This window comes from Scyliorhinus canicula, chromosome 7, assembly GCF_902713615.1.
Source record: "Scyliorhinus canicula chromosome 7, sScyCan1.1, whole genome shotgun sequence".
NCBI lineage: Eukaryota > Metazoa > Chordata > Chondrichthyes > Carcharhiniformes > Scyliorhinidae > Scyliorhinus > Scyliorhinus canicula.
In genome coordinates, this window is record NC_052152.1 from 87391142 (window position 1) to 87418255 (window position 27114).

The window sequence follows — 27114 nt, forward strand, 5'->3', positions numbered from 1 at the left end:
GGTGGGAGGGCGAAACTTTCGGGAGTCTAATTTGGAAATAACTTGCTTTAATTTCCCCAGTGTTGGGGTTTCAGGACGAGAGTGTGGAATTCCATCGGTGCAGCCATGAGTGAGGTAATCGCGTCCTCCTGGGATTCTCCCGTCCGTTCCCGAGCGGTTTAACAATGAGCCATGCGCTTCCTCCAGCGGCTGGAGAACAAAATCATTGTCCAGCAACGGCAACGGCAAAGGCTTGAAATGAGCTCCTGCATTTCTCAAATCTGGTGTTGGTGAGAAAACAACATTAAAACCCCTTGGGGATTGGGAGGGGGGGGGGGGGGGGGGGTGCAGGATTTACTGTAAACCTTTCACCACTTACTTGTGGGCGGACTCGAGGTGCCTAGTTTACCGTTTGGATGTGGATCAGTTTGTGTTCAGAGCTTGTACTTGCTGTGTGATTTCTGATTCCACAGAATATACTGCACAGAGACCGGCCATTCGATTCAAAGGTGTTCACACTTCACATGGTCCTCCTCCCACTTCATATCCTCACCTCGCTCTTTTATCAAGCATATCATTGCATGGTTACAGCACAGAAGGAGGCCATTCAGCCCACCGGCTCCGTGTTTGCCTCTCTGAGGGAGCAAATCATGCATTGCTACTCCCTCCAACGCCCTCCCCATTCTCTCTGTTAGCCCTGCACATGCGGCACGGCAGCACGGTGGTTACCAGAGTTGCTTCACAGCACCAGGGTCCCAGGTTCGATTCCCGGCTTGGGTCACAGTCTGTGTGGAGTCTGCACGTTCTCTCCGTGTCTGCATGGGTCACAGTCTGTGTGGAGTCTGCACATTCTCTCCGTGTCTGCATGGGTTTCGTCTGGGTGCTCCGGATTCCTCCCACAAGTCCCGAAAGACGTGCTGTTAGGTAATTTGGACATTCAGAATTCTCCCTCGGTGTACCCGAACAGGCACCGGAGTGTGGCAACTCGGGGAGTTTCACAGTAGCTTCATTGCAGTGTTAATGTAAGCCTACTTGTGATAATAAAGATTATTATTAATTTTCCTTTTCAAATAATAATCCCATTCCCTCTGGAATGCCTGGATTGAATCTGTCTTCACCAGACTCTCAGGCAGTACATTCAAGATCCTAACCATTCGCTGCATGTGAAAAACTCTTTCCTCGTGTCATTGTTGCTTCTTTTGCCCATTACCTTATATCTGTGCCCTTTTGTTCTGGATCCTTCCGCCAATGGGAACAGTTTTTTCTATTAATTGTTCTTTTCACTTTATTTGTAGGTTAATTTGCATTTATGTTTTGTAACTTTATCGGATTCCTGATCCTTTATGCCACTTTATTATTCTGAACTCACTCCTTTCTCTTATTTAATTTATCTCCCTGTTTACAGTCTTGCCTACTGCCCTATTTTTCAGTTCTGTTAGGACCATAGTTCCATTCCACTTCAGGTGCAGCCCAAAATGTGCTGCAATTTCTTCCTGTTCCAGTAGCTGAGGACAGTGTTCCATAAAATGGATCACTGTAGACTTGGTTCCTTAAGGAACGTATGTCAAAATAGGGTAGGTGGCAGCGATGGGCTGCAAAATGAATAGAAAAAATGTTCAAAATGGTCATTCAATATCTGAAGGTGAATAACCAAAATAGCAACAATTCATATTGATATTGAACATAATATGGGTGGCATGGTAGCACAGTGGGTAGCACAGTTGCTTCACAGCTCCAGGTTCGATTCCACTGAGTTCAGAATAATAAAGTGGCGTAAAGACGTGTTGTTAGGTGAATTGGATATTCTGAATTCTCCCTCGGTGTACCCAAACAAGTGCCGGAATGTGGCGACTAGGGGCTTTTCACAGTAACTTCATTGCAGTGTTAATGTAAGCCTATTTGTGACCATAAAGATTATTATTATTAATAAGATGCCCCAAGGCACCTCACTGGAGCCTTTGAAGACAAAATATGACACTGAGTCATATAAGGAGATGTTAGCCCAAAGGGTGGCATGATAGCACAGTGGTTAGCACTGCTGCCTCACAGTGCCAGTAACCTGGGTTCAATTCTGACTTTGGGTCACTGTGGGAGAAAACTGGAGCACCAGGAGGAAAGCCGCACTGACACAGGGAGAACGTGAAAACTCCACAGTCACCCAAGGTTGGAATTGAGCCCGGGTCCCTGGTGTTGTGAAGCAGCAGTGCTAATCACTGTTCCACCCATGATGTTTGCTTTGTGCTGTCCTGTCATTCCATGTCTATTTTTCCATGAAACACAGATGTGTGCTAAAAAGACTAAGGTATATGATTAACATGTGCAAGATTGAACATCTTGGGCTAAATTCTCCACCGTCGGGAGGCTCTGCTTTGCCGGCAGCCCGGGGGTTTCCTGGCAGCATGGGGCTGCCCCACAATTGGAAAGCCCATTGACCTGCCGGCGAAACGGAGCATCCCGCCAGCGTACTGTACCAGAAATCTGACGCGGCGTGACAGAGAATCCAGCCCCTTATGTTCTCTGCTAGAATTAAAGATGTGCTAACATACCCTGGAAGCCTATTTTCAATTAAAGGAAATAGTCTGGAGCAATTTTATTTAATCCTATTGTCCATGACTGTAAGATTATCTGTGACTAAATGCATGTATATGACAAGTTTCTTTTGTACTCTTAAACTAAAAGCAACACGGCTTGGGATTTTTCATACTGTACATTCTTGGTAGAGTAATTCATGATTGTATCATAAGATAATGCTCAAAAGGTTCCAGATGGCATCCAAATAAATTGCCACCATGAACGAAAACATAGAATATACAGCACAGAAACAGGTCACTTGGTCCAACTTGTATATGTTAAATTTTGCTCTCCAGACAAATCCAAGAAACGATAAAAGCAATATATTGTGCATGCTGGAATCCTGAATTAAAAACAAAAAATGCTTAGTAGGTCACAGTAGTATCTGTGGAGCGAGAAACTGAATTAATGTTTTAGGTCAATGAAGGTCAAGTGTTTCGAAATTTTTTCTAGTTTTATTACATTCAGAAAGAAATTATCTTGGGGCAGAATACATGAGTGCCAATAAACTTTCAACTTGGTTTAAGTGATGACACTCTGGGACTTCTGACTGAGTTGACACTTGTGCTGTATTTCACACGTGCTACTTTGTCATGATGCTAATCTTTGACTGAGGTGCTAAAAGCCAGAACTGGCATCTGTGTAATGCCTTTCATTGTCTTAGGATGTCCCAAACTGCCTCACATCAAATTAAGTATTTTTTGATTGGCAGGAAATTGGTAAGCAATTTGCACACAGTAAGATCACAAAAATGTAATGATATAAATGAACATATAATCTGTTTTGGTACTGAGATAAACGCTGACTAGGACACTGGCTAACTCACTTACCTTTCTTTAAAAGGTTCCGTGGAATGTTTTACATGTGCCTAACAGAGAAGACAGGTCCTTAGTTTAATATCCTCGAATGTTAGCATCTCCAACAGTGCAGCACTCACTCAGTACTGATCAAAGTGACAGCCTTTTTAACCTACCGTGTGAATTTATCCCTATCTTCCTCAAATTAGTTTAAATTATTCCACAAAATCTTATTTACCCTCTTTGGAAAATCTTGCACACCTTGCTGGTTTAGATCAAAGCCATCCCATCCTATCTGCACAGCCTTCCCTGGTCTCAAAACGGGTCCCAGTAATTTGAAACCCTCCCTCCCTTTTAAACCACCCATTGCAAACCTACTCCTTTTCTTCCTGTCTGGCTCAGCACATAGCGCAGGGAAAATTCCAGAGATTGCTACCCTGGACATTTTCCACCATGATTCAGAACTTAATTTTGTTAAATTCCTTTACAGAAACTCAAACCTATTTTGTATTTACTCTGTGATGTTCCGAATCCTCCCAGCTGGGAAGCAGAAACTCTTGGCCATATCTACTAAAGAAAATACCCAAATTCCACCATCTGCCTTACCATCGCCCATTATAAAATCTGCCACAATCAAAACTTATCTATTCTTTTTATCTGTACCATGGGTATACACTTGCTCCTCAGTGCCTTGTAGTCCATTATGATTACCGTCATCAGTTTTCATTCTGTCAACCATTTTGTCCACATCATTGGTATCTAAACAAGTAGACCCATTAGATCTTGATGTGGAGATGCCGGTGTTGGACTGGGGTGAGCACAGTAAGAAGTCTTACAACACCAGGTTAAATTCCAACAGGTTTGTTTCGAATCACTAGCTTTTGGAGCACTGCTCCTTCACCTGAAGAAGGAGCAGTGCCCCGAAAGCTAGTGATTCGAAACAAACCTGTTGGACTTTAACCTGGTGGCATTAGATCTTGGGCAGTCCATATTGCTTTAGACAACCACCCATAAGTACCCATCCAAGGTACACATGTCTTGACATTGAGCTTCATCTGCCACTCGTTCATTTGCCCGTTCCAACGTCTCACCAAAATCTCCTTATAGTTTATTTGGCACTCAGAATTCTTTACAATGCCTCCTATTTTGGTATTCTTTGTAAATCTGAACACCAGCCTTCCTTGCTTTCGCCCTAAACCATTGAAGTACACAGCAGTCCTAGAACAAACCCGATGGCACGACACCATCCACTTTCAATTTCCCTTAACTCTTGTTTTGTTTATCCCTTCTACATAGCTTTTAACCAAGGTTTTCTCCTAATTCCACCGGTGTGAATCTTCTACAATAGCCTCCAATGTATAATGAGGAACAGGCCATCACTGGGATTGTTTTGTACCAGGATGCTGAGATTTTGAAATAACATTCTGATGCCTTGGCAGAACATGATTTTTGGATTTGTTTATTGTTACGTGTACCAAGGTACAGTGAAAAGTATTTTTCTGCAAGCAGCTCAACAGATCATTAAGTACATGAAAAGAAAAGAAATAAAAGAAAGTACATCAGGGTTTAGCAGGGTTGTAAACAGCCCTGCTAAACAAATTCTTTGATCAATGTAGTCAGTTGCTCCTTGCATAACTTCACCATCTAAAGTGACATGGCGATGACACATGGACAGAAGAGTCACTGGAAACACTTGAGCGGGGGGGGGGAGGGAGGTGGTGGATAGGTGGAACCAGAAAGCAGTTTATCACTGACAGTTGCTTTACTTAAGTACTTATGTTAAAACTGCACTTATTTCCACATATGTATTATACATTATCCCACCATTACCCTGAGTTTTACATTGCATGCTGCTTCTTTCCGTTTTATGTTGCCCCATCCTGAATGATCCATCAGGATACTGCAGTAAAAGTTCAGCTGTAAATGTTTAAGTCATTGCAAAGGGATAAAACAATACCTTTAGCAACTAAATCACATAACAGAAAATACTGGAAAGACCCAACAAGTCAGGCAGCATTTGCAGAGAGAGAAACAGAGTAAACAGACCAGAAAAGTTAACTCTGTTTCTTTCTGCAGATACTGCCTGACCTGCTAAGAATTTTCTGTTTTTAATTCAGGTTTCCAATATCTTGAAATTTCATAAAATGTTTTCTTCTTGAATCAGCGACCATTCCACCGCCAGTTTGTTGGCCCTTACGATGAGCAAAATGTATCAAGTACCAACAGCAAATGTGACACATTTAGTTATATAATTGAAATTCCAAAAAAATAAGTAAATATTTTGTCAGCATCTTGCATCAAACTATTGCGATTATATATTTATTGACATTGAACTCTTCCACTTTTTTTTCAATCAAAAAGAATAATGATCCCAATCCTGCAGAAAATCAATTAGAAGAGTCTTCAGTAGAACCCATAGCTGAAGCAGAAGCAGAGGAAACAGCTGAGCCAGATGCGCAAGCCCCGGGTGAACCAGAAACGGACGCTGGAACTACAGAAGCAGAAATGGAGGGGGCACCTGCAGAAGAAATGGAAGCTGCAGCTGAAACTGATGCAGAAGCTGCAGGTGAAGCAGATGCAGATGCTGCAGGTGAACCAGATGCAGAGACAGCAATTGGACCAGATGAAGAGCCTACGGCAGAAGCAGAAGCAGAGGCTACAGCTGAAGCAGATGCAGAGGCAACAGCTGAAGGCGAATCAGAAGCGAAAGCGGAATCAAATGAAGAAGCAACAGCTGAACCAGAAGCAGAGTCTACAATTGAACCAGAAGCAGAGGGGAGAGCTGAACCAGAAGCGGACGCAGAAACTGAACCAAATGCTGAGGCAACAGCTGAAACAGGGACAGAAGTGCAGACTGTAGCTGAATCAGAAGAAGCAACCATCAAACCTGAAACTGGGCCAATAGTTGAAGGTGAATATCCCGTTGAACCTGTATCTGAGTCAGCGATTCAGCCGACAGCTTATACTATAAGCCAGCCTGCAGCTCCATCTCTCCCTCTGCCCTTAAAAACATCTCAAATGGCCCAGGCACCTTCAGTTTCTGAAGAAAAATTTTCAGCTTGTTTTGAAGATCCATATATTCGATCTGTGCTGTACATGGAGAAACACAATATTCTACAGATGTTTCAGGTTGGTGCACTGTTCAAAGTCTATGGGTTGCTACTGCTCTGCCTCATTACCTGGAATTTAATTTAGGGCAGGAAAGGAAGCTCCTTTGGTGATATCTGTTTACATAGCTCCCTCTTAGGGAAGAATAGCTGTGTGTGAATTAGAAATGGTTACTTCAGTTGTCCATTGTTACCCCCTGCTCAGTCCCATAGAAATCGTGGAATCTACCACTAACATGATTTGCTGCAGAAAAGTTACTTGTTTTTTGTTAAATTGGATGACGTTAAGGCAGCACGGCGGCACAGTGGTTAGCATGACTGCCTCACGTTGCCGAGGACCCAGGTTTGATTCCTGACCCCGGGTCACGGTCTGTGTGGAGTTTGCACATTCTCCCCATATCTGCGTGGGTCTCACCCCCACAACCCAAAGATGAGCAGGTAGGTGAATTGGAAACACTAAATTGTCCCTTAATTGGAAAAAAAAAATTGGGTACTCTAACTATAAAAAAAAGATAAATTGGATGATGTCACCTTGCATTAGGACCTTTTCAACTGGTACCCATGTTCCTGGGTTAGGAAGGAGAAAGCTCAGTCATGGTTCCTGTACAAGATTCTGATTCTTCCTGGAAAATACCACTGTGGACAGAAGGTTAGGACATGATTTTCTCCAGTTCTGATGCTGACACTCACTGTTTAGATTCACACATGAGGGATGACCTCTTGGGAGAGATCTTGCAGGAAACTATGAATCTTACCCCAGGAAACAGACCAATTTCAGAAGAGAAAGGAAGAAGATCCAAAGGGGATTTAAATCATAGAATCATGGAGGCTATTTGGCCCAATGTGCTTATGCCAGCTCCGTGTTATTATCCAGTTAACCCTATTTCCTTATTCTTTTCTCATACTTCTGTAATTTTTGTACCTTCAAGTATTTATCCAGTTCATTTATTTTTGAAAGTTACTATTTAATCTGTTTCCATCACCCTTTCAGAGAGCGCATTCTAGATGACAGCAACTTGCTGTGCAAAAATAAATAGTTTCCTCATGTCGCCTTCGCCAATGTATCTAAAGGAATATAACATCTAAAAGAATGAAGCTGTCCATAGACCAGCTGCATTAGCTTTATGATATTGTGATTTCAGACAAGAATTAAGTCTCCTTAAAATTTTTTCACAATTAATTTCAATGTAGTTTAAAATTCGTCTGAGTATTATGGGTTATTACAATAAAAATTAGCTAGAATGTTTTTTGAATGTCAACGGTAAGGAATTACTTTGGGTAATTAAAGTTTTTCAGTCTGCCTTATACTGTAATCATTCTTTTGAATCATTTTTTGCACAAATATTGTGGAATCAAGTTGTGAAGATAAATCATGAATCTGTTTAGAAATGTGTTTGAATAACTAATATTGGATTTCCTAATGGCTGCAGTATTGAATACCCCTGAACTGATCCTCTATTGTAGGATGACCTGGCCTCTTTGAAGATTAATCATAAAACATCTTGAATAATTTCACCTGTAGTTCATTATATTGCAGTTCTAAATTACTTGGCATAATAGCTTGGATAATGGGTATTCCACTCAATACTGTATATGGTTTTGAGGAGGCAGGGATGGACAATTCAGCTAATTGAGTCTACATGGTACTGAACTACACTACTCAATCCTCAAATCACTTGTGGTGCAGTGATAGTGCCCTTACCTCTGGGCAAGAAGTTCCAGCTTCAAGTCCCACTTCAGGACTTTATGGCCACAGTAGATAAGTATGTTCTAAACATGCCCAAACAGGTTAATAATACATAGAAGATAGGAGCAGAAGGAGGACTTTTGGCCCTTTGAGCCTGCTCCACCATTCATCACGATCATGGCTGATCATCCAACTTAATAGCCTAATCCTGCTTTCTCCACATAGCCTTTGATCCCATTCTCCCCAAGTGCTATATCTAGCCACCTCTTGAATATATTCAATGATTTAGCATCAATTACATCCTGTGGTAATTAATTCCACAGGCTCACCACTCTTTGGGTGAAGAAATGTCTCCTCATCTTGGTCTGAAATGCTTTATCCTGAATCCTCAGACTGTGACCCCAGGTTTTGGATATACCTATCATTGGTAACATTAACCCTCTCCTGTCCTGTTAGAATTTTATATCTCTATGAGATCCCCCCTCATTCTTCTGAACTCCAGCGAGAACAATCCCAACCTCTCGCAACGAAGGCCAACATACCATTAGTCTTCTTTACTGCCTGCTGCACCTGCATGCTTACCTTCAGTGACTGGTGCACAAGGACACCCAGGTCCCGCTGCACACTCCCCTCTCCCAATTTACAACCATTCGGGTAGTAATCTGCTTTCCTGTTTTTGCTTCCAAAGTGAATAATCTTACACTTATCCAGATTATACTGCATCTGCCATTCATTTGCCCACTCGCCCAACTTGTCCAGATCATGCTGTGGGATCCTCGTCACAATTCACCCTCCCACCTAACTTGGTATCATCTGCAAACTTTGAGATGTTACATTTTGTTGCCTCATGAAAATCATTAATATATATTGTGAATAGCTAGGGTCCCAGCACCAATCCGTGTGGTACCCCACTAGTTACTCAATAATCAGCTCGTAAATCCTTCTGATATGCCTGATTGCAGGCAGTAAGAGAGGGAGAGTTAGCGGTTCAGCCATACTGCAAAAAGCAACAGCAAACTATTGCAGTATTTTGCCAAGCCCAATCATGGACCAATCCAATGCAAGTCCATGGTCGCCAAATGTATCTGAAGGAGAACGAATATTCAACACACATTAGAGTTCAAGGCAGCTTTGTAAAATAAATTATTCATGGATTTCAAATCTAGTCTTCACTTTAAGGCTGCATGCATCATTGAGTAGCGAAGCAGTCTTTGTTCGCCTAGGAAGAATTCAGCTCTAACGGAATTAGTTTTTACTTGTTCCTCAGTACAAGTGAAAGCACTCTCCATATAATGTTGCCAAATGTGTCCCTTACATGTACAGGGCAGGGTCACCCTTTATTCCAAATTCTATACTTAGACTTCTTACTGTGTCAGATACCACTTAAAGAAGAACATAAGAAATAGAAATAAGAGTAGGCCATATGGGCCATTAAGCCTTTGAATTCGTAAGATCACGGCTGAACTTTGCCATCAACTCTACCATTTCAATTTATCTTCATATTCCTTAATTCCTTTAGTATCCGAAAATCTATCAGTCCCAGTATTGAGTATACTCTTCGCATCCACAAGTCTCTGGATCAGAGAATTTCAAAGAATCCCAACCCCTGAGTGAATATGTTTCTCTATATAACAGTCCTAAATGGCTGACTCCTTATTCTGAGACTATCACTCCTGACTCAAGACTCTTCAGCTGGGGAATCTCTCAACATCTACCCTAATTAAATCACCTCTCATTCATCTAAACACGAGAAAATATGGGCATATTCTACTCAATATCTTCTAATAGGATAACAGATAAATGCACATCACAAAATTAAAAATGACATTGAACTGAAACATAAAACTCAACATCACTACCCATACATGGCCACATATGTTTCTAAAGCAACTATATTTGAATTAAGTCACATTGAATTTTTTTCACAACTAATTTCAGATTAGTTTAAAATTCTGTTTTGCTTAAATATATCAGACTAAATATATATGGGTTATAATAATAAAAACAAGCGAGAACACTTTCTGAATGTCAAATGTAAGGAACTATTTAGTGTATTTGGAATGGTGTAAAATACCTGCCTCAAAGCCAGATGTACCTGTGTAATTTTTCTGCTCAGTTACATATATCAGTGCTTGGGCATATTACCCTTTTGGTCAGCAGCAGATTGTATGCTGCAGAAGTAAAGGTACAGGAACGCTCTGACTAGTCAGTTCCAACAATCGGGCTGAAATTCTCCTTGTCAACAAAGAGGGAGGAAAACATCAGGATTAGGCTCTATAGTTTTCCAGTGATATGGAGAAGAGATGCAGAGAGGGCTGTTGTCTTGTGTTACACAAGCCCCATTAAGTGCATTAATTTGGGGCATGGAGTTGCTCTTGTGAGATTAATATTAAGGTATTTTGGGGATGGCGTTTGGAGACATTATATTGGTACAAAGTTGTGTGGGGAACAGCTATACGCAAAGTCATAGTTATCCTCATGTTTTAGTCAGATTAGTCTTCAATATTGGACTGTGCCTATTTTTCTTTGAATTTCTTTCGTGCTTGTTTCTTTGGATCAACATGTTCCCTTTTCCTTTCTTCCAACTTTTCTACTGTACTGCTGAGATACATTATCCAATCTATGTTAATTGTATATCAATTGTGTTAAACTATATGCAGCTAAAGGGAATTAATGGGGGCGGGCTTCACTTAAGCACATATAGAGACACTGTCTCTTTAGGGAATGTCACCTTAAATTATTAAGTTGTTAATTTGTTCATTTGTGTTACTCAAAAATTATAAAGTATAAAGTATAAAGTACTGTCACTCGGATGTAGTTGAGTTAGGAGGTGTATGCTTCAAATGTTTCGTTCTGCAAATAAATATCAGACCGAATAAAGATTGGCTTCAGTAATATTCCTCACCAACTGGTGACCTGAAATATAAAAATATAGGACGGGATTCTCCAGTCCCCCAGCCGCATATTTCTCAGCAGCGTGCTATTTGCTGGGGGAGGCATTGTCTCTTCCTGCCGCTTATCAATGGGATTTCCCATTGATGCCACCCCATGCCTCCAGGAAATCTGCAGGCGGAGGTCCACTGCCGGCAGGAAAAGAGAATCCCAATGGCCGGAGAATTTCGGCCACAGGCTGCCTTCTGGACATTAGCAGATTCCTGTCTTACCTTAGCACAAACACACTGTAGAAAATGTCTGAGTTCACTGAGCTCTGCAAGTGAAGTTGCATAGTTGTGTTCTTATCCATGAAACCATTTTTCGGATAATAACTGTGCTCAGAGAGAGCACAGTGAATATCTTACTGGGAATATATTAGTACTGAATCAATGAGGGACTGATTCCTTCAGTACACTGGTATCCCAAAATGCAATGGTGCAGCCAAATTGCTATCAATGGAATTTAAACTTCAATATGTTCCTTGAAACCTACACCGCGAGAGTCCATTTCAGATTGATGTGATTTATTTTTGAAAAGAGTTAAATCTTTTAGCTCTCTGAATGTCAGCTCGGTGTCTTTGAGAGGTTTGTACTGTATTCTCATGTTCATTGTGAAAGAGATGAGGTTGTTCATTTTCATTTAAAATGCAGCTGTTTATACTGAACCTGATGGTCCCAGAGAAGAAGGACACTTTGCTGCGTACTGAACAGCAACCCCCTCCAATTAGCATTTAGTTCCTTTTGAGTCTTTGGATAATTCTAACTTGGTATTGTTGTGAATGAATGTTTCTGGGGCAGCACGGTGACGCAGTGGTTAGCACTGCTGTCTCTTGGCACCGAGGTCCCAGGTTCGATCCCGGATCTGGTCACTGTCTGTGTGGAGTTTGCACATTCTCCCCGTGTTTACATGGGTTTCACCCCCACAACCCAAAGATGTGCAGGGTAGGTGGATTGGCCATGCTAAATTGCCCCTTAATTGGAAAAAATGAATTGGGCATTCAAAATTTATTTTTAAAAATGAATTAATGCTTCTGAAGTTTCTTGTGAAATATTCTTGCATTTGAGCACATGCACTCAAAAAACTAATTAAATATATGCCTGGATTTGGGCAGCGTACTTCCTCATTTGTGAAATAGGTAGGATCTACCCTGGTGAGAAAGTTGCATTAAATCACAAATGATTGTTGGAAACTCTGTAAGTGGAGTTATTTGTCCTCACACACGATAGGGCCAGAGATACTAGCTGAGGTTTTCAGTTTCTTCACGTCAAAACGTATGACTGGGCTATGCAGATGTGGAAAACTCTGGCTGCTCTATTTATGGTTATGCACAAGATGTGTCAGACTAGAGAAAGACTTATAGGTTAATGGTTGCAAACTGAAAACAGCTTTGGCAGAGGTCTAGAACAAAGGAGATTTCATGTGCTCAAATTAGAATAGTACTTTAATATGCGGTCTGTGGGTCTACAAGAACAAATACAGTAACTGGTGTAACAAAGATATTCTGGGAAAAAATGTACATTAATTTAAACCAAAAATGAAATATCACAGCAAGTGAAACAAAGCAATTTCAGGAGCAAAATGAGCAAGTAAAGGGTGTGGGCTTGAGGTTCTTTTCATACTACGCCCAGTGGGTCCCTCAATATGCGGACAAAGCCCGCCCATTCGATTTCCCCTGTCTGCTGAGGTGCGCCAGGCCTTCAGTTGCATCAAGGAGGACATCACCAAAGCAGCCATGCGGGCGATGGATGAATCCACTCCCTTTCAGGTTGAGAGCGACGCCTCAGAGGTAGCCGTTGCATTTTTCTCCCGTACCCTATCCGCTTCAGAACTCCGACACTCCTCAGTCGAGAAAGAAGCACAAGCCATTGTGGAGGCTGTTCGTCACTGGAGGCACTACCTCGCAGGTAGGAGGTTCACCCTCATCACCGACCAACGATCAGTTGCCTTTATGTTTTACAATTCGCAAAGGGGCAAAATAAAAAATGATAAAATCCTTTGGTGGAGGATCGAACTCTCCACCTATAGTTATGATATTAAATATTGACCGGGGAAGCTCAATGAGCCCTCGGATGCCCTATCCCGTGGGACATGCGCCAGCGCGCAGATCAGCCGTCAAAGCCATCCACGTGGACCTCTGCCATCCAGGGGTCACCCGGCTCGCCCACTACATCAGAGCACGAAACCTGCCTTTCTCCAACGAGGATGTAAAAGCGGTCACCAGGGACTGCCCGATCTGTGCGGAGTGCAAACCGCACTTCTATAGACCAGACAGGGACCACCTGGTCAAGGCTTCTAGGCCCTTTGAACACCTTGCGATCGATTTCAAAGGGCCACTCCCCTCAACTAACAAGAACATCTATTTCCTCAACATCATCGACAAGTTCTCCCGATTCCCTTTTGCCATTCCATGCCCTGATATGACCTCCCACACAGTCATTAGGGCCCTGCATAGTGTCTTCACCCTGTTCGTTTTCCCCAGCTACGTGCACAGCGACTGGGGTTCGTCCTTTATGAGCGACGAGCTGTGTCAGTACCTGCTCGACAAGGGCATCACCTCGAGCAGGACTACCAGCTACAACCCCAGGGGGAACGGACAGGTGGAGAGGGAGAACGCGACGGTCTGGAAGACCGTCATGCTGACCCTCCGGTCTAGAAAACTCAAAGTCTCCCAATGGCAAGAAGTCCTCCCAGATGCGCTCCACGCTATCAGATCCCTCCTCTGTACAGCTACAAATCAAACCCCTCACGAGCGACTCTTCATTTTTTCTAGGAGCACTACCACGGGAGTCTCACTTCCAGCGTGGCTAAGGACACCAGGCCCGGTCCTCCTGAGGAAGCACGTCAGGGGGCACAAAACTGACCCCCTTGTTGAAAAGGTGCGCCTCCTCCATTCCAACCCCCAGTATGCATTCGTGGAGTTCCCGGACGTTCGCCAGGACACAGTATCCCTTCGGGACCTGGCACCCACTGGATCCAGCCCCCCCCCACCCCCACTGAGGAACCCCTTACCCCGTTTCCTATGCTTCCGCCCCCTCGCGCCCCCGATTCCGCAAGCTCACCCCACCGGTTCCACGCGCCAGAACCAGCCTGCCCCCAGTGCCCCCAGTCTCCGGTCGAGCCAGAGGTGTATAAAGTTCGGACGAGACCCGCCCCGGAGTCTGCCATCGTACCCCAGCTCTCAACACCCACCCAGCCACCGCAAGAGGCTGCAACCCCGGTGCTCCGCAGATCGAAAAGAACAATTTGTCCACCGGACAGACTAACTCTGTGAACCACCACCCCCGCTGGACTCGATTTTTTTTCACAGGGGGTGAATGTGGTGAATATGATTCACACCGGATTATAACCTGTATATACATGTGCTTATATTGTAAGTGCAGTTGCACTACCTGACCTCCAGGGGGAGTAGCTCTGGGAATGCTCGAGAGTTGTACAGGACTTCTCCCTTGGCTCCGCCCAGGACTCCCCCCCTGGGAGCTGCTGTATAAAGATCAGTGCGTGCCACAGGGTCAGCCGGCCAGTTCACCGAAAGTTCAACGGCTAACAGGCTGGCTCTGTTGTAAGTATATTAAAACCGCTATTCTAATCTTACAAGCACGTGTCCGTAGAATTGTTGGTTCCAACAAAGGGATAATGCATTACATACGGGATTAGATCACAATGAATTTCACTGTACAGTTTATATGCATGTGCAATTAATTAGTTCACCTATTACACTATCTTTTATAAAATAAACACATTTTATTAGTTGACGCTTGTAAAATTAAATTATAATCAATTTGTGAATATCCAAATAACTCAAGCAGCAGCGCTCACGATTTACATGTCAGACTGAATGTCAAATTATTTTAAATATATTTTGTTTTACAGAGAATGACTGAAAATCTAGTGTATGAGAGACCAGATGACCCACTTGAGTTCATGTTACATCAGGTATGAGAAACATCACCCACCTTTTTAAATGAAGACCTGTTGACCAGGGTTCGCTAAGTAGCTCAGTGGGTAAATGTGCTGTGAAATGCAGTACCAAGGTAAAGAGACAAGGAAGTCCTGATTGGATCCCTGATCTAAACTCAGGGTGCTACAATTGACATAATTGTCCCTAGTTTAGACAAGGGATATGTTTATGGTTTTCCACTTACTAATTGTTGGCTAATGGGTACAGAATCATAGGGCTGGATTCTCTGCCGGCGGGATGCTCCATTTAGCCAGCAGCCTGGGGGTTTCCCGATGGCGTGGGACTGCCCCACTATGGGAAACTTAGTTGACTAGGTGTAAAGGAGCATCCCACCGGCGGAGTGAAACAGAAATGTGGCACGGCGGGGCAAGAATCCAGCCCACAGAATTTACTGTGCAGAACTGGGACCCCGATTCGATTCCCGGCTTCGGTCACTGTCTGTGCGGAGTTTGCACGTTTTCCCCGTGGGTTTCCTCCAGGTGCTCTGGTTTCCTCCCACAAGTCCTGAAAGACGTGATGTTAGGTGAATCGGATCATTCTGAATTCTCCTTCAGTGTACCCGAGCCGTGGTGTGGCGACTAGGTTTTTCACAGTAACTTCATTGCAGTGTTAATGTAAGCTTACTTGTGACTCTAATAAAGATTATTATTATAGAAGGAGGCCATTCAGCCCATCAAGTCTGCACCGGCCCTTAGAAAGAGCACCCTACTTAATCCCACGCCACCATCCTAGCCCCGTATCCCAGTAACCCCATCTAATCTTTTGGACAATAATGGGCAATTGATCATGGCCAATCCACCTAACCTGCACATCTTTGGACTGTGGGAGGAAATCCGAGCACCCGGAGAGACACCCACGCAGACACGGCGAGAAAGTGCAAATTCCACACAGACAACCGTGGCTGGAATTGAACTCGGGTTCCTGGAGCTGTAAAGCAGCAGTGCTAACCACTGTGCCACTATGCTGTCTACAGTTGTTAGACAAGGAAAGAACTGGGCTTGGGTGTTTTGTTACTCCAATATTGATTAGGCTGCCCATCATTCAGCATCCAATTCTACACATGATTAAAGTTAATTGGTTTGAAGTGGTGGACATTGATCAGCTCGTGTGAAATCATATCTTGTAACTTCATTTTTCATTCAAGACTCTAGATTTTCCCTATTGAAGATGTTAAATGAGCTGGCCTGTCATTGGGAGGCCATGGCTGAGCGTCACGCCAGAATGTCCGACTCGTTGGGGGATGTCACCGAGTGCCAGACCGACCTTGATGGGGTTGGACACATTCACCACTGGTGCCAACGCGTGCACCAGGCTCTCCACTGTGATCGCCACCCGAGCAGTGTTGGCTTTGGTGCCTCTCATTGCCGGCGCCATATCCTGTGCTTTAGCCTCTGGGGCTCCTCCAACCGGCTCCGGGTCTGCTGGAGTGATGCTGATATTTCCCTCTGAACGTTCAGATTGGTCCCTATCATCTCCAACAGATCCGGGTACCTCTGTACCTGAGGCTCAGCAGCAGCTGGGACCCAGCTGGGTCCTGGGATCCAGTAGGCCTCTAACTGCTGTCTCGCCTGGGGACTCCTGCCTCCACCAGATGTGCATCATCAGCGGTGTGGTGCTCACCAGATTGTGCCCCAGACGTCTGTTCACTAACATTTAGTGGGCAGCACGGTAGCATAGTGATTAGCACAGTTGCTTCACAGCTCCAGGGTCCCAAGTTCGATTCTCGGCTTGGGTCACTGTCTGTGTGGAGTCTGCACGTTCTCCCTGTGTCTGCGTGGGTTTCGTCCGAGTGCTCTGGTTTCCTCCCACAGCCCAAAGACTTGCAGATTAGGTGGATTGGCCATTCTTAATTAGCCTTAGTGTCCAAAAAGGTTGGGTGGGGTTACTGGGCTAAGGGGATAGAGTGATTGTGGGGGCTTTGGTAGGGTGCTCTTTCCAAGGGCCGGTGCAGATTTATTGGGCCAAATGACCTCCTTCTGCACTGTAAATTCTATGATTCTATGATATTTCCCACCAAAGTGTATGTATCTGGGCTGGTGGAGGGTGGGGATGACAGCTGTGCTGGGAATATTATGGTGGCATCCTCAGATCTTTCTTCCGACGTGGTCTCCTCAGGGTCAAGAGAAGAGATGGGCCAGCACTCTCGGCTGGAGGACCTGCGGGAGAATGGACATGTGGTCAGTGGGAGGGATGGGTCAGTCAGTAGGGCAATAACAACTCACGTTTGACAGGTCCTCTGGGTGGAGCCTGGTGGTTCCTCATCTCTGCGGTGTCTGCCAGCCTCCGCCTGGCTGACCGATATGTCTTTGACCATCCCAGTCACCTCCAGGGCCCCCTCCTCAAAGGTGGTGAGGATTCTTATGTCTGGCACCCTCCGCCAGTATGGGCCCCTTCCTGACGATAGTGGGACAGCTTTTACTGAGGAGACACAGAGAGGGCATCGTTAGCCACCCGCATGGTTCACAGTGGTGGGAGGGGGGTTCTGAAGGAAGGGTTGGGGAGGGGGAGAGGTTGAGGGGGGAGGAAGGGTTGGGGGTCGCATGAGGAGTTGGAGGATGGATGCTCCCTTGGAAGGGGGGTGGCATTTGTGTCTACTTTTTCATGCTGCTCGGTGTTGGTTGTTGACCTTCTTCCAGCACTAGAGGCCAATCTTCCTGGTCACACTCCCCGAGCTGACAGCTGCTGCCACATCATCCCAGGCAGCACTGGCTGCCGAATGGCTCACTCTCCGGGACCGCAGGGGAAAAAACATTTGCCTCCTGGCCTCTGCTGCATCTGGGAGCCTTCCCAGGTCAGCATCTTGGAATCTTGGGGCCCGTCTCCTGGACGCCATTGTTGTGAGCTGAAACGAAAGACAAAATGCTGGAAAATCTCAGCAGGTCTGGCAGCATCTGTAGGGATAGAAAAGAGCTAACGTTTCAAGTCCGATGACTCTTTGACATCGGACTTGAAACGTTAGCTCTTTTCTATCCCTACAGATGCTGCCAGACCTGCTGAGATTTTCCAGCATTTTCTCTTTCATTTCAGATTCCAGCATCTGCAGTAATTTTCTTTAATTTTATTGTTGTGAGCTGGTTGGGTTGGCTGAGCAAGTGCAGCTTAAGTGCTGCTCAATCTTGTTAGCGGGGGGTCTGGCGAGCGCAGTCATGGCGAATCAGCTGCGAGCCTTCATTTGTGACAAGAAGTCCTTGAGGCCTCGTTAAGTGGACCAATAAATGATGAATTGTGTTGCTGGACTGAGCGGCAGGAAGCTTGCGGCAATTCACCCTCGCTACCACACTTGGAAATTTTTCCTGAGAATAGCGCCCTTAGTCTCGGAAAGGGAGAACCCCGGCCAACATGTCCAGGTGTCTTTTTCAATTAAACAAAAGCATGGGAAAACAACTGTTCCCTGGTGCATTCCCCATGAAAACACACTGACCAGTCAGGGCAGACTTTCTGTTTTTCAATTTTATCAAAAGTTTGGGAAATCTATGATGTTCCCTGTTCGGGATTCGGGGGCAGGTTTCTCTCAGCCCAGGCCGAATCACATGACGCCGGTCCGCCGATTCTCCAGAGAGTGGCGCGGTCAGCGCGGCGCCAGTTGGGTGCCACTCTACGAGCCTCCCCCCCCCCCCAGTGATTCTCCGCCCGGAATGGGCCGAGCGGCCGTAAAAAAAATCCGAGTCCCGCCAGCGCTGTCCACGTGTGATCTTAAGCGGCTGGACCTCGTCGCACATCCATCCTGGTGGGCGGCGGGGGGGCCTCCGCTGTGGCCTGGCCCGCGATTGGGGCCTACCGATTGGTGGGCCAGCCTCTCGGGCTGGGAGCCTCTTTTGCTACGCGCCGGCCCCTGTAGCCCTACGCCATGTTGCGTCAGGGCCGGCGCGGAAAAGGGAACCACTGCACATGCGCGCAACCGCGCCGGTCGCACTGAGCATACGCAGACCCACGGTGCCCATTTGACATTGGCATCGGCAGCTGGAGCAGTGTGGGTCACTCCAGTGCCGTGCTGGCCTACTGAGGGGCTGAAATCGCATCTCCTGAGGGTCTGTTGACGCTGTCGTGAAACACGACGGCGTTTACGATGGCGGCAACACTTAGCCTCAGGATCAGAGAATCCCGCCCCTGGCATCTGTTGCTTTATTTTATTTTGCACAAAATCTCCTCACCTTAAACTCTTCAGCAGCTTCCTGGTAAATTCTCTATGACAACACACCGACTAATCAGAGTCTACTTGCCAACCAATCAACATTCTTTTCTCATGCAGCATAAATTGCTGTTCCCTTTGAAATGGATATTCTTTTATCGCCCCTCAGGAGTGCAAGCCAAAATTCTTCAACAGCATATTTTGTTTTAAAACAATACTTCAATGCTGTACTACCAAGCAACTATTTGAATTAATTAGGGCAGGACAGCACGGTGGTGCAGTGGATAGCACTGCTATCTCACGCGCCGGGGTCCCAGGTTCGATCCCGGCTCTGGGTCGCTGTCCGTGTGGAGTTTGCACATTCTCCCCGTGTTTGCGTGGGTTTCACCTCCACAACCCAAAGATGTGCAGGCTAGGTGGATTGGCCATGCTTATTTGCCCCTTAATGGGAAAAAGTGAATTGGGTACTCTAAATTTTTTTTAAAAATGAATTACTTAGGGCGCGAACTAACGGCCGTGTCGTGCCGGGAGCGAATCCGAGCGAGTCAGTTAGATCGCGCGAGAGTCCAAAATCAGGACCCGTGCCAGGCACAAATCGGTTTACAATCTAACCAGCTCGCTCTGGTTGGTGAGATGTGCATCTCGCCGTGGTCTGGCGAAAAACCAATAATCACCAGTTTAGGCCAATCTCCATCACAATAATGTGAAGATCCCCTACCTAATGGCCTTTCATCATGTACCCAGCGAGTGATCATGTGGGTGCCAATTCGTCCTGGTTACACAAGTATGGACCAGACATCACGGCACCTGAGGGAGTGTCCTGGGATATCGGAGGTCCCTGGATGGTCAAGGATATAAGGCAGGGCAGCCCCTGGCCCTCCTCTGGAATGTGGGCACCGTGGAACTATCACTCTGGCACTGCCAAGGTGCCCGGGTGGCATTGCAAAGTTGGCAGGAGCACTTCCATGGTACCAGGATGGTAGTGCCAGGGTGTCTGGGTGCCAGATTAGCACTGCCAAGGGTCAGGGCCTGATGGGGCCTGGGCCCATAAAAGGAGGGTGGAGAGGGTATGAAAGGTGGGGGTGGGGTTCAGTGTGTGTATAAAGGGCCTCTGCTATGTTGGGGAAGTAAAGGGGAGGTTCCTGGAAGGAGAGGAGCGAAAGAGTGCGGGAAAGCCTGAAAATGAGGACTCTTAGCGACCAACAGAGTGGGGTACCATCACTTGGGGGGAGGGGGTGGGGCAATGCCCATGTGTGTGGGGATGACATTCCTCATGGGGGGTTGGGGGAGGGGGTGGTGGACCCAGAAGCCCACTTAGAGATTTTAGCACCGTTTTGGGGCCGGTCTGACTATTGAGTTCCGATGCCCAGTGATGAAAATAATTTGAAGGGTGCAATTTAACAGAAAGATTTCTAAGTGCCATTTGAGGCAGATTTTGTTGGGAGTTTCCCATCGGTTCAGCCGGTGGGTTCTCTACCACTATCGAATGACAGATAGGCACTTTTTTGGGCGCTGTGGAGTTTCTGACCGGTATAGTCCACACGTTGGCCGCGATCCAATGGCCACTCTGCACCGGAAAAGCAGCTCGCTTCGGCGCTGCATGGCTGATGTAAGCCGGGAGATCCCTGCTTCCGGATCTACCTGATTCGCCATGCCTTGCAAGATCCAATGCGATCTTGCGAGGCATTGTGATGTAAATCCACGCACAATGGACGGGATCACTTTTTGGAAAATCTACATATTAGAGGTGAGGCAAGCCTCACTCTAATGTGCCGATTCCCCAGGTAGCTGAGGCTTTGGGATTCAACCCCTTCGACTCAGAGATCGCGGGCGAGTGCCATTCAGCATTGGTCCCCGCAAACGGGGACCAGATGGAATGGAACATTTGGGCAGCACGGTAGCATAAGTGGATAGCACTGTGGCTTCACAGCGCCAGGGTCCCAGGTTCGATTCCCCGCTGGGTCACTGTCTGTGCGGAGTCTGCTCATTCTCCCTGTGTCCGCGTGGGTTTCCTCCGGGTGCTCCGGTTTCCTCCCATAGTCCAAATACTTGCAGGTTAGGTGGATTGGCCATGATAAATTGCCCTTAGTGACCAAAAAAGGTTAGGAGGGGTTATTGGGTTACGGGGATAGGGTGGAAGTGAGGGCTTAAGTGGGTTGGTGCAGACTCGATGGGCCGAATGGTCTACTTCTGCACTGTGTGTTCTATGTATGTATGCAATTCATGGGGATCTCTAAGGGGATCGGAGGCCCCCAGCCGCCTACCCTTTGGGCAGGGTCGTGCCACCTGGGAACCCTAGCAGTGCATGCCTGGTATTGCCAAGGTGCCCATAGGACATTTCCAGATGACATGGGTACTGCTAGGGTGCCAGGTTGGCACCACCAAAGTACCAAGCTGCCATTATTTGTGCATGCATGATCGGGCCGGTTGTGCTTGGCATGGGTGTTGGGGCCGTGCGGTAGGTGGGGTGGGCTGGATTGGAGGTCAGGGATCAGGATGGCGTCCCGATCTCTCGCTCCACTGGGGAGTTCCGGCGAGGGTTATGTGTGGCCTTGGCCATGCATTTCCCATTCAGGCCCCTTATTCAACATGAGTCGTGTTGAATAGCCATGCGTTTCCTGGCATTGCGAGCGCCGGGAAAGACGTGGCTAAGTGCGCTCGCTAGGGGACTTTATTCCCTTGGGAGAATCGCCGCCTTAGAATTTTTTTCATCATTGGGGCACTGAACTCTGAGATTGGGCCGCCATTTTGAAAGGGATTTCTAAGTGAGCTTGTGTGGCCCCCACCCACTGACTATGTCACCCCTCACACACATGGGCACTACCCCTTCAAGTGAGGACACCTTACTATGGGGACCCTGGGCACCCCTCTCTTCAGGCCCCCCCCACACCCACTTATAGGCCCCCCCTTCCAGGACCCTCACCCATCACCGCCCAACCTCCTGGAGGCCTCTTCCTACTTGCCCTACAACCCCCCCACCCACCCTTCAAACCCCCTCCACCCTCCGATCATGGGTATGGCTCCCCTCAGGCTCTGACCAATGGCAGTGTCACGCTGGCACTTGGGCACCTCGCATTGTCACCCTAGCAGTGCCACCTGGGCATCTTGGCAGTGCCAGGGAGGCAGTGCCAAGGTGCCAGCTGGGCAGCGCCAAGGTGCCTGTGTTCCGGGGGTGGGTGGGAGGGAGGGGACCACCCTGCATTATCTCTGACCAGCCTGGGGCCTCCAAATGCCTGGGTGATCCCCAGGTGCTGTTCTGCCTGGTCCCTGGTTGTGTGGACTAGTACTAAACGCGCCCGGCTGCAGCCTTGCTGGGGGGTTTTGTAGATCCCGGGAGGCCGGTAGATCCCAGGTAAGCTTGCTTATGTAGATTTAAACCATTTTGTCACGCCCCCTTTAGTCGGGATTCTAATTTTGACACTTTGCGGGAGTTGAGTATATCCCACGAAACTTAAAGGTGCCAGGAAGCTCATGGGAGGCCTCTGCCAGCATCTCTCAGCCGCGTTGTGCTCTTGCTCAAGTGCAGCACAGCCTGTAGATCGTGCCCTAAATGTGGGCTTGACCAGGTAGAAATGCCCTAGGGCCCAAAAATGTGACTAAGTGTAGTTAGATAGTGGTGGGGAACTTGCTAACAGAGCCGATGGTAAACTCCCAGCAAAGTCCGCCACAAATGACACTTTGAAACTTTTCTATTAGATGCGCACCTAATCTTTCTTCTCTAATTTAGCACATGGCTGGGGAAACAATTCTGGGAGTACCACCAATTAACTCTTGTTCCAAAGTTTCTTTTCTAGTCTCCTGAATTCATTTTGCAGGTCGACACATGCCATTGTTTATTCTCATAATCCAAATGGACCATGATAACTGATTACTCTTCTTTACTTTGTGTAGTCTTTTCAAGCCTATGTGATATCTTTATGCGAAAACCTGGGAAGCAACGTGATATTTGTGTAGACTACAAAATCACCTCTAACTATGGAACCCCCAATTATTAATGAATTACTAGTCAACCCATTAATCACTCTAACATCCGCCCCCTCCCCACCCCACACACAGCCTATTTTCGTTAGTTATTTATATGATGGCCTTGCCATAAAGCTCATTTTCCCCAGAGGGGGCTAGAGCTTCAATCTCTTTCAAAGCACAAATTATTTTGGGTGTTTCTATCTTGAATCTTTCATTGTTGCCTCGTCCCACCCCTGAGATAGTTGCATAAACCTGCTCCCTGTCTCTCATTAGTGTGACTACCCTCTCAAACTCTCAATCCAAATATTGCTCTCCTCTTGGGAAAATCTCAGTGTATTGGTTTTTCTCCATCTGCTTCTTGTTCTGAGATTTTGGGTTCCAGCAAGGCGAGTTGGCGATTCCTCCATTTCTTTTAAAAAATCTAAGTCAGTTACATTTTTACTTTTATTCTCTCTGGATTCCGCCACAAAATGTTTATGATGTTTGCTTCAAGAATTGTTAAAGGGCGTGATTCAGTCCTGTGGAAAGCTGGGTGCGACAGGTGAATCCTGGTGAATCCTGGGAGAGGCCCAAACCTGGGCTTCGCGCCAGGTGGCAAGCCGATTCCGAGTCACCTGACTTGCAGCGCCCGGCATGATCTGGGTCATACCCTCGCTGGGCATGATCTTGATATTGATATTGAAATAACTCATTAGATGCATATCATTAAAATATGCCGACGCCACATTCACCCCACACCTGAGAGTCACCGGCTGCGACGGCAAGGCCTCAACTGGGCGCCGATTAGTACTGGTTTCTACAAGTGGGGATCAGCCGTGATGACCTTTTGGGGGTTTCGGAGGCCATTGGAGTTCCCTGGGTGGTCATGGGCAGGGCAGTACACTGGCACTCCCCCTGGCACTGGGCAACTTGGCAGTGCCAATCGGACAACCTGGCAGTGTCAAGGGTCAAGACCTGAGGGGGACCATGCGCATGAAAGGGGTGTATAAATGGTGTGGAGGGTTGATGAAGGGGGTGTGAAGGGGCCTCCGAAATGTTGGGGGGGGGGGTGAGGGGGGTCCCTGAAAGGGGTTGGGGGGCCTGAAAAGGTGGGCCCTCAGTGACCCTATAGCAGAGTGACCTCATGTCTGCGGGGGGTGGCATTTCCCGTGGATGGGGGGTGGGGGGGGGGGGGGGGGGGGGGGAGGGACCCTCAACAAACTCTCTTATTGGGTGGGAGGGACCCTCAACAAACTCTCTTATGGGAGGGACCTTAGCGATCAGGACACCTTTTAAAAAAGGAACCTCGATCTCTGAGGAGCCGGTCTTGCCGCCAAGTTCAGCTCCCACTGCTGGAAAAACTTCTAAGTGTGGGCTAGAGCGAAGAGAAACTCTCCAAGGGGCCCAAAAAATGACTGGGTGAATACCGGTCTGCATCTCACCAAAAAAGCTGGCGGGAAACACCCGTTAAACTCGGCCAAACTGACATAAATGTTTTGGTTGAGTTGCATCCAAAATATTACAACTGCTTGTTGAACTGTGATAATAGTTCTCTACAGTTATAACATTTTTCTATTTTTCTCATAAACTGGACTGTGTAGCACAGAATATGTTGATGTGTTTTAAATTTAGCACAAGCCAGGTATTTGATTACTCTAAAGTGAGCACAATAAAGTACATATTTGATAACTGGCTATTTCTACTCCATAACAGGTACAGGCATTGATATGGATGCGTGACAAGGAAATCTGTGTTGAATAAACTGCACTCCAGCAAGTTGTGCTATGAAAGCATTATGTAGGATTTGACGTGTTTTGATTTTTGACCAAGTCACCTCCTATTATTTCCATTTCTATAGTATAATGTGCAGCACCGTGTATATATGCAGAACTTAATGCAAGAGATCAATAACCACAAATGGACAGTTGTAACAATTCATTTCTGGGCAAAAGAAAAGAACATCAGCTCATCTATATTTGCAATCATGTGTAGGTTACATGTTTTTGCTGTTAAGCCGAACCTCAGTGTTTTCAGAAAGACAATTAAACATCTGAAAGCATCAATGTTTTTGCGTGTCATGTTTACTTCACATTTGCTGGTTTTGTCTCAACCTCACTTTTCTTCCTCCTTTTTTCTGTCAGACCTGTGATTTGAACCTTTGTTGGGTTTGGCCTCAAGGCCTGGCTGAGCACCAATACTGACTAGCACAAATGACAGTGTGGGCTAGTCAGTATCTACCAATGGCTACACCTGCACACATCCAATTGTTGGACACCAGCAATCAACAACAGAGTTCTTCCCCGCCGTACAATAATCTGGGATGCTGAGACCAGATTAAGCTCTTCCATTGCTTCGCAGTCGGGCTTGAACCCCAGGATCAAACTGAGGACCTTGATAGCCTCTTTGGTTCATCCTTTCACTGTCCTCCATTGAAGCTTCAGAAATGGCTTCATCACTTTTCCCTGTTGCATGTTTCCTGAATGTATAGTTTTCTGTCTGTGTGCTTCCAATTAGGGAACCTTGTCCAGTGGGAGTCCTCATCGTAAAATTGAATGCATGCTGTACAGTTCAAACTAACAGCCAACGAATCATCCAGGTATATGTTCCCAGTGAAGGGCTTTGCTTCCAGGGAGAGTAAACTCAGACCATAACCCCTCAGCTGCCACATTTTGGTCGTACGTGTGGACTTACAATGTCTGACATTACACAAAGTTGACAAAAATAACTTGCCGATGAACTGAATTAATCTTGACCAATATATCAGTGATTTTGAAGTTACAATTTATGGTTCAGTTTTATAGTTATGATCATGTTATATTGAACAAGTAATCCAGAGACCATGGCTAATATTCTGGAAAAGTGAGTTCAAGTCCTTCCATAGCAGCTTGTGAATTTGAATTCAGTTGATTAAATAAATGTGGAGAAAATTAGAATCAAGTAATGGTGACAGATCAAATTGTTGTAAAAATACAATTTTGAGGAAGGAAACTTATTCTTATGCAGTCTGGCCAAAATGTGACAAGATGGTTGTATCACAACACAACTGAATCACAACAACAGTTGATACTTATACCATATTACCAGATGTAGCTGTATCTGTGTGCAGTTCCACAACAACAGATGATACTTATACCATGTTACCAGATGTAGCTGTATCTGTGTGCAGTTCCACAACAACAGATGATACTTATACCATGTTACCAGATGTGGCTGTATCTGCATGCAACTCCACAACAACAGATGATACTTATACCATGTTACCAGATGTGGCTGTATCTGTATGCAGCCCCACAACAGATGGTACTTATACCATGTTACCAGATGTGGCTATATCTGTGTGCAGTTCCACAACAATGGATGATACGTATATAATATTACAAGATGACGATGAGCCATTACTTGGTTCTTCAGGAAAAGATAACTTTTGCATTGTAATTTCGAGTGACGAGCTTTCACTTGGGGTGGAGGTCCTTTCTCCCTATCATTTATTTTCTTCTGGTTTGTAACTTTTAATCTACAGGGAGAGATCCAGAGAACATCCTGGGTCGGTAAGTGATTTTAATACCTTTTCAAATGGGGGGAGGGGGAGGGGGGGGGAACTGAAGTGACATCACAGTAAAGCTGTGACCAGATTGGCTGGTAGGGAACCTGTTAAATTTGAAAAAATGGCATTGAAAAACTAATTAAATCTAATTGATTAACTAGATAGAGGAGTAACTAAACCTGAGGGAAGAGATGGATTGGCCATGCTAAATTGCCCCTTAGTTTCCAATAGGTTCGGTGGGGTCACTGGGTTACAGAGATAGGGTGGAGGTATAGACATCATAGAATTTACAATTCAGAAGGAGGCCATTCGGCCCATCGAGTCTGCACCGGCTCTTGGAAAGAGCACTCTACCCAAGGTCAACACCTCCATCCTATCCCCATAACCCAGTAACCCCACGGGCAATTTTGGACACTAAGGGCAATTTAGCATGGCCAATCCACCTAACCTGCACATCTTTGGA

The 27114-nt window shown here is 46.1% G+C and overlaps 1 protein-coding gene across 2 annotated transcripts; it reads left to right on the forward strand.

Annotated features, from left to right (window-relative positions):
- On the forward strand, positions 1–25166 carry tex55 (testis expressed 55). 2 transcript variants are annotated; one of them, XM_038802383.1, is made up of 4 exons: positions 1–269; positions 5709–6476; positions 14946–15008; positions 24821–25163. In XM_038802383.1, exons 2-4 carry the CDS (start codon positions 5853–5855, stop codon positions 24866–24868), a joined length of 735 nt encoding a protein of 244 aa, XP_038658311.1. In that variant the 5' UTR covers positions 1–269; positions 5709–5852; the 3' UTR covers positions 24869–25163. The 2 variants fall into 2 exon arrangements, with proteins under 2 accessions (XP_038658311.1, XP_038658309.1); XM_038802381.1 differs by having other exon boundaries at positions 3–114; positions 24821–25166.
- The last annotated feature ends 1948 nt before the right edge of the window (positions 25167–27114 follow it).

Coding starts and splice junctions, on each gene's coding strand:
- tex55 (XM_038802381.1), top strand. Junction 6,477..14,945: donor ATATTCTACAGATGTTTCAG/GTTGGTGCACTG, acceptor TTTGTTTTACAG/AGAATGACTGAAAATCTAGT. Junction 15,009..24,820: donor TTGAGTTCATGTTACATCAG/GTATGAGAAACA, acceptor ACTCCATAACAG/GTACAGGCATTGATATGGAT.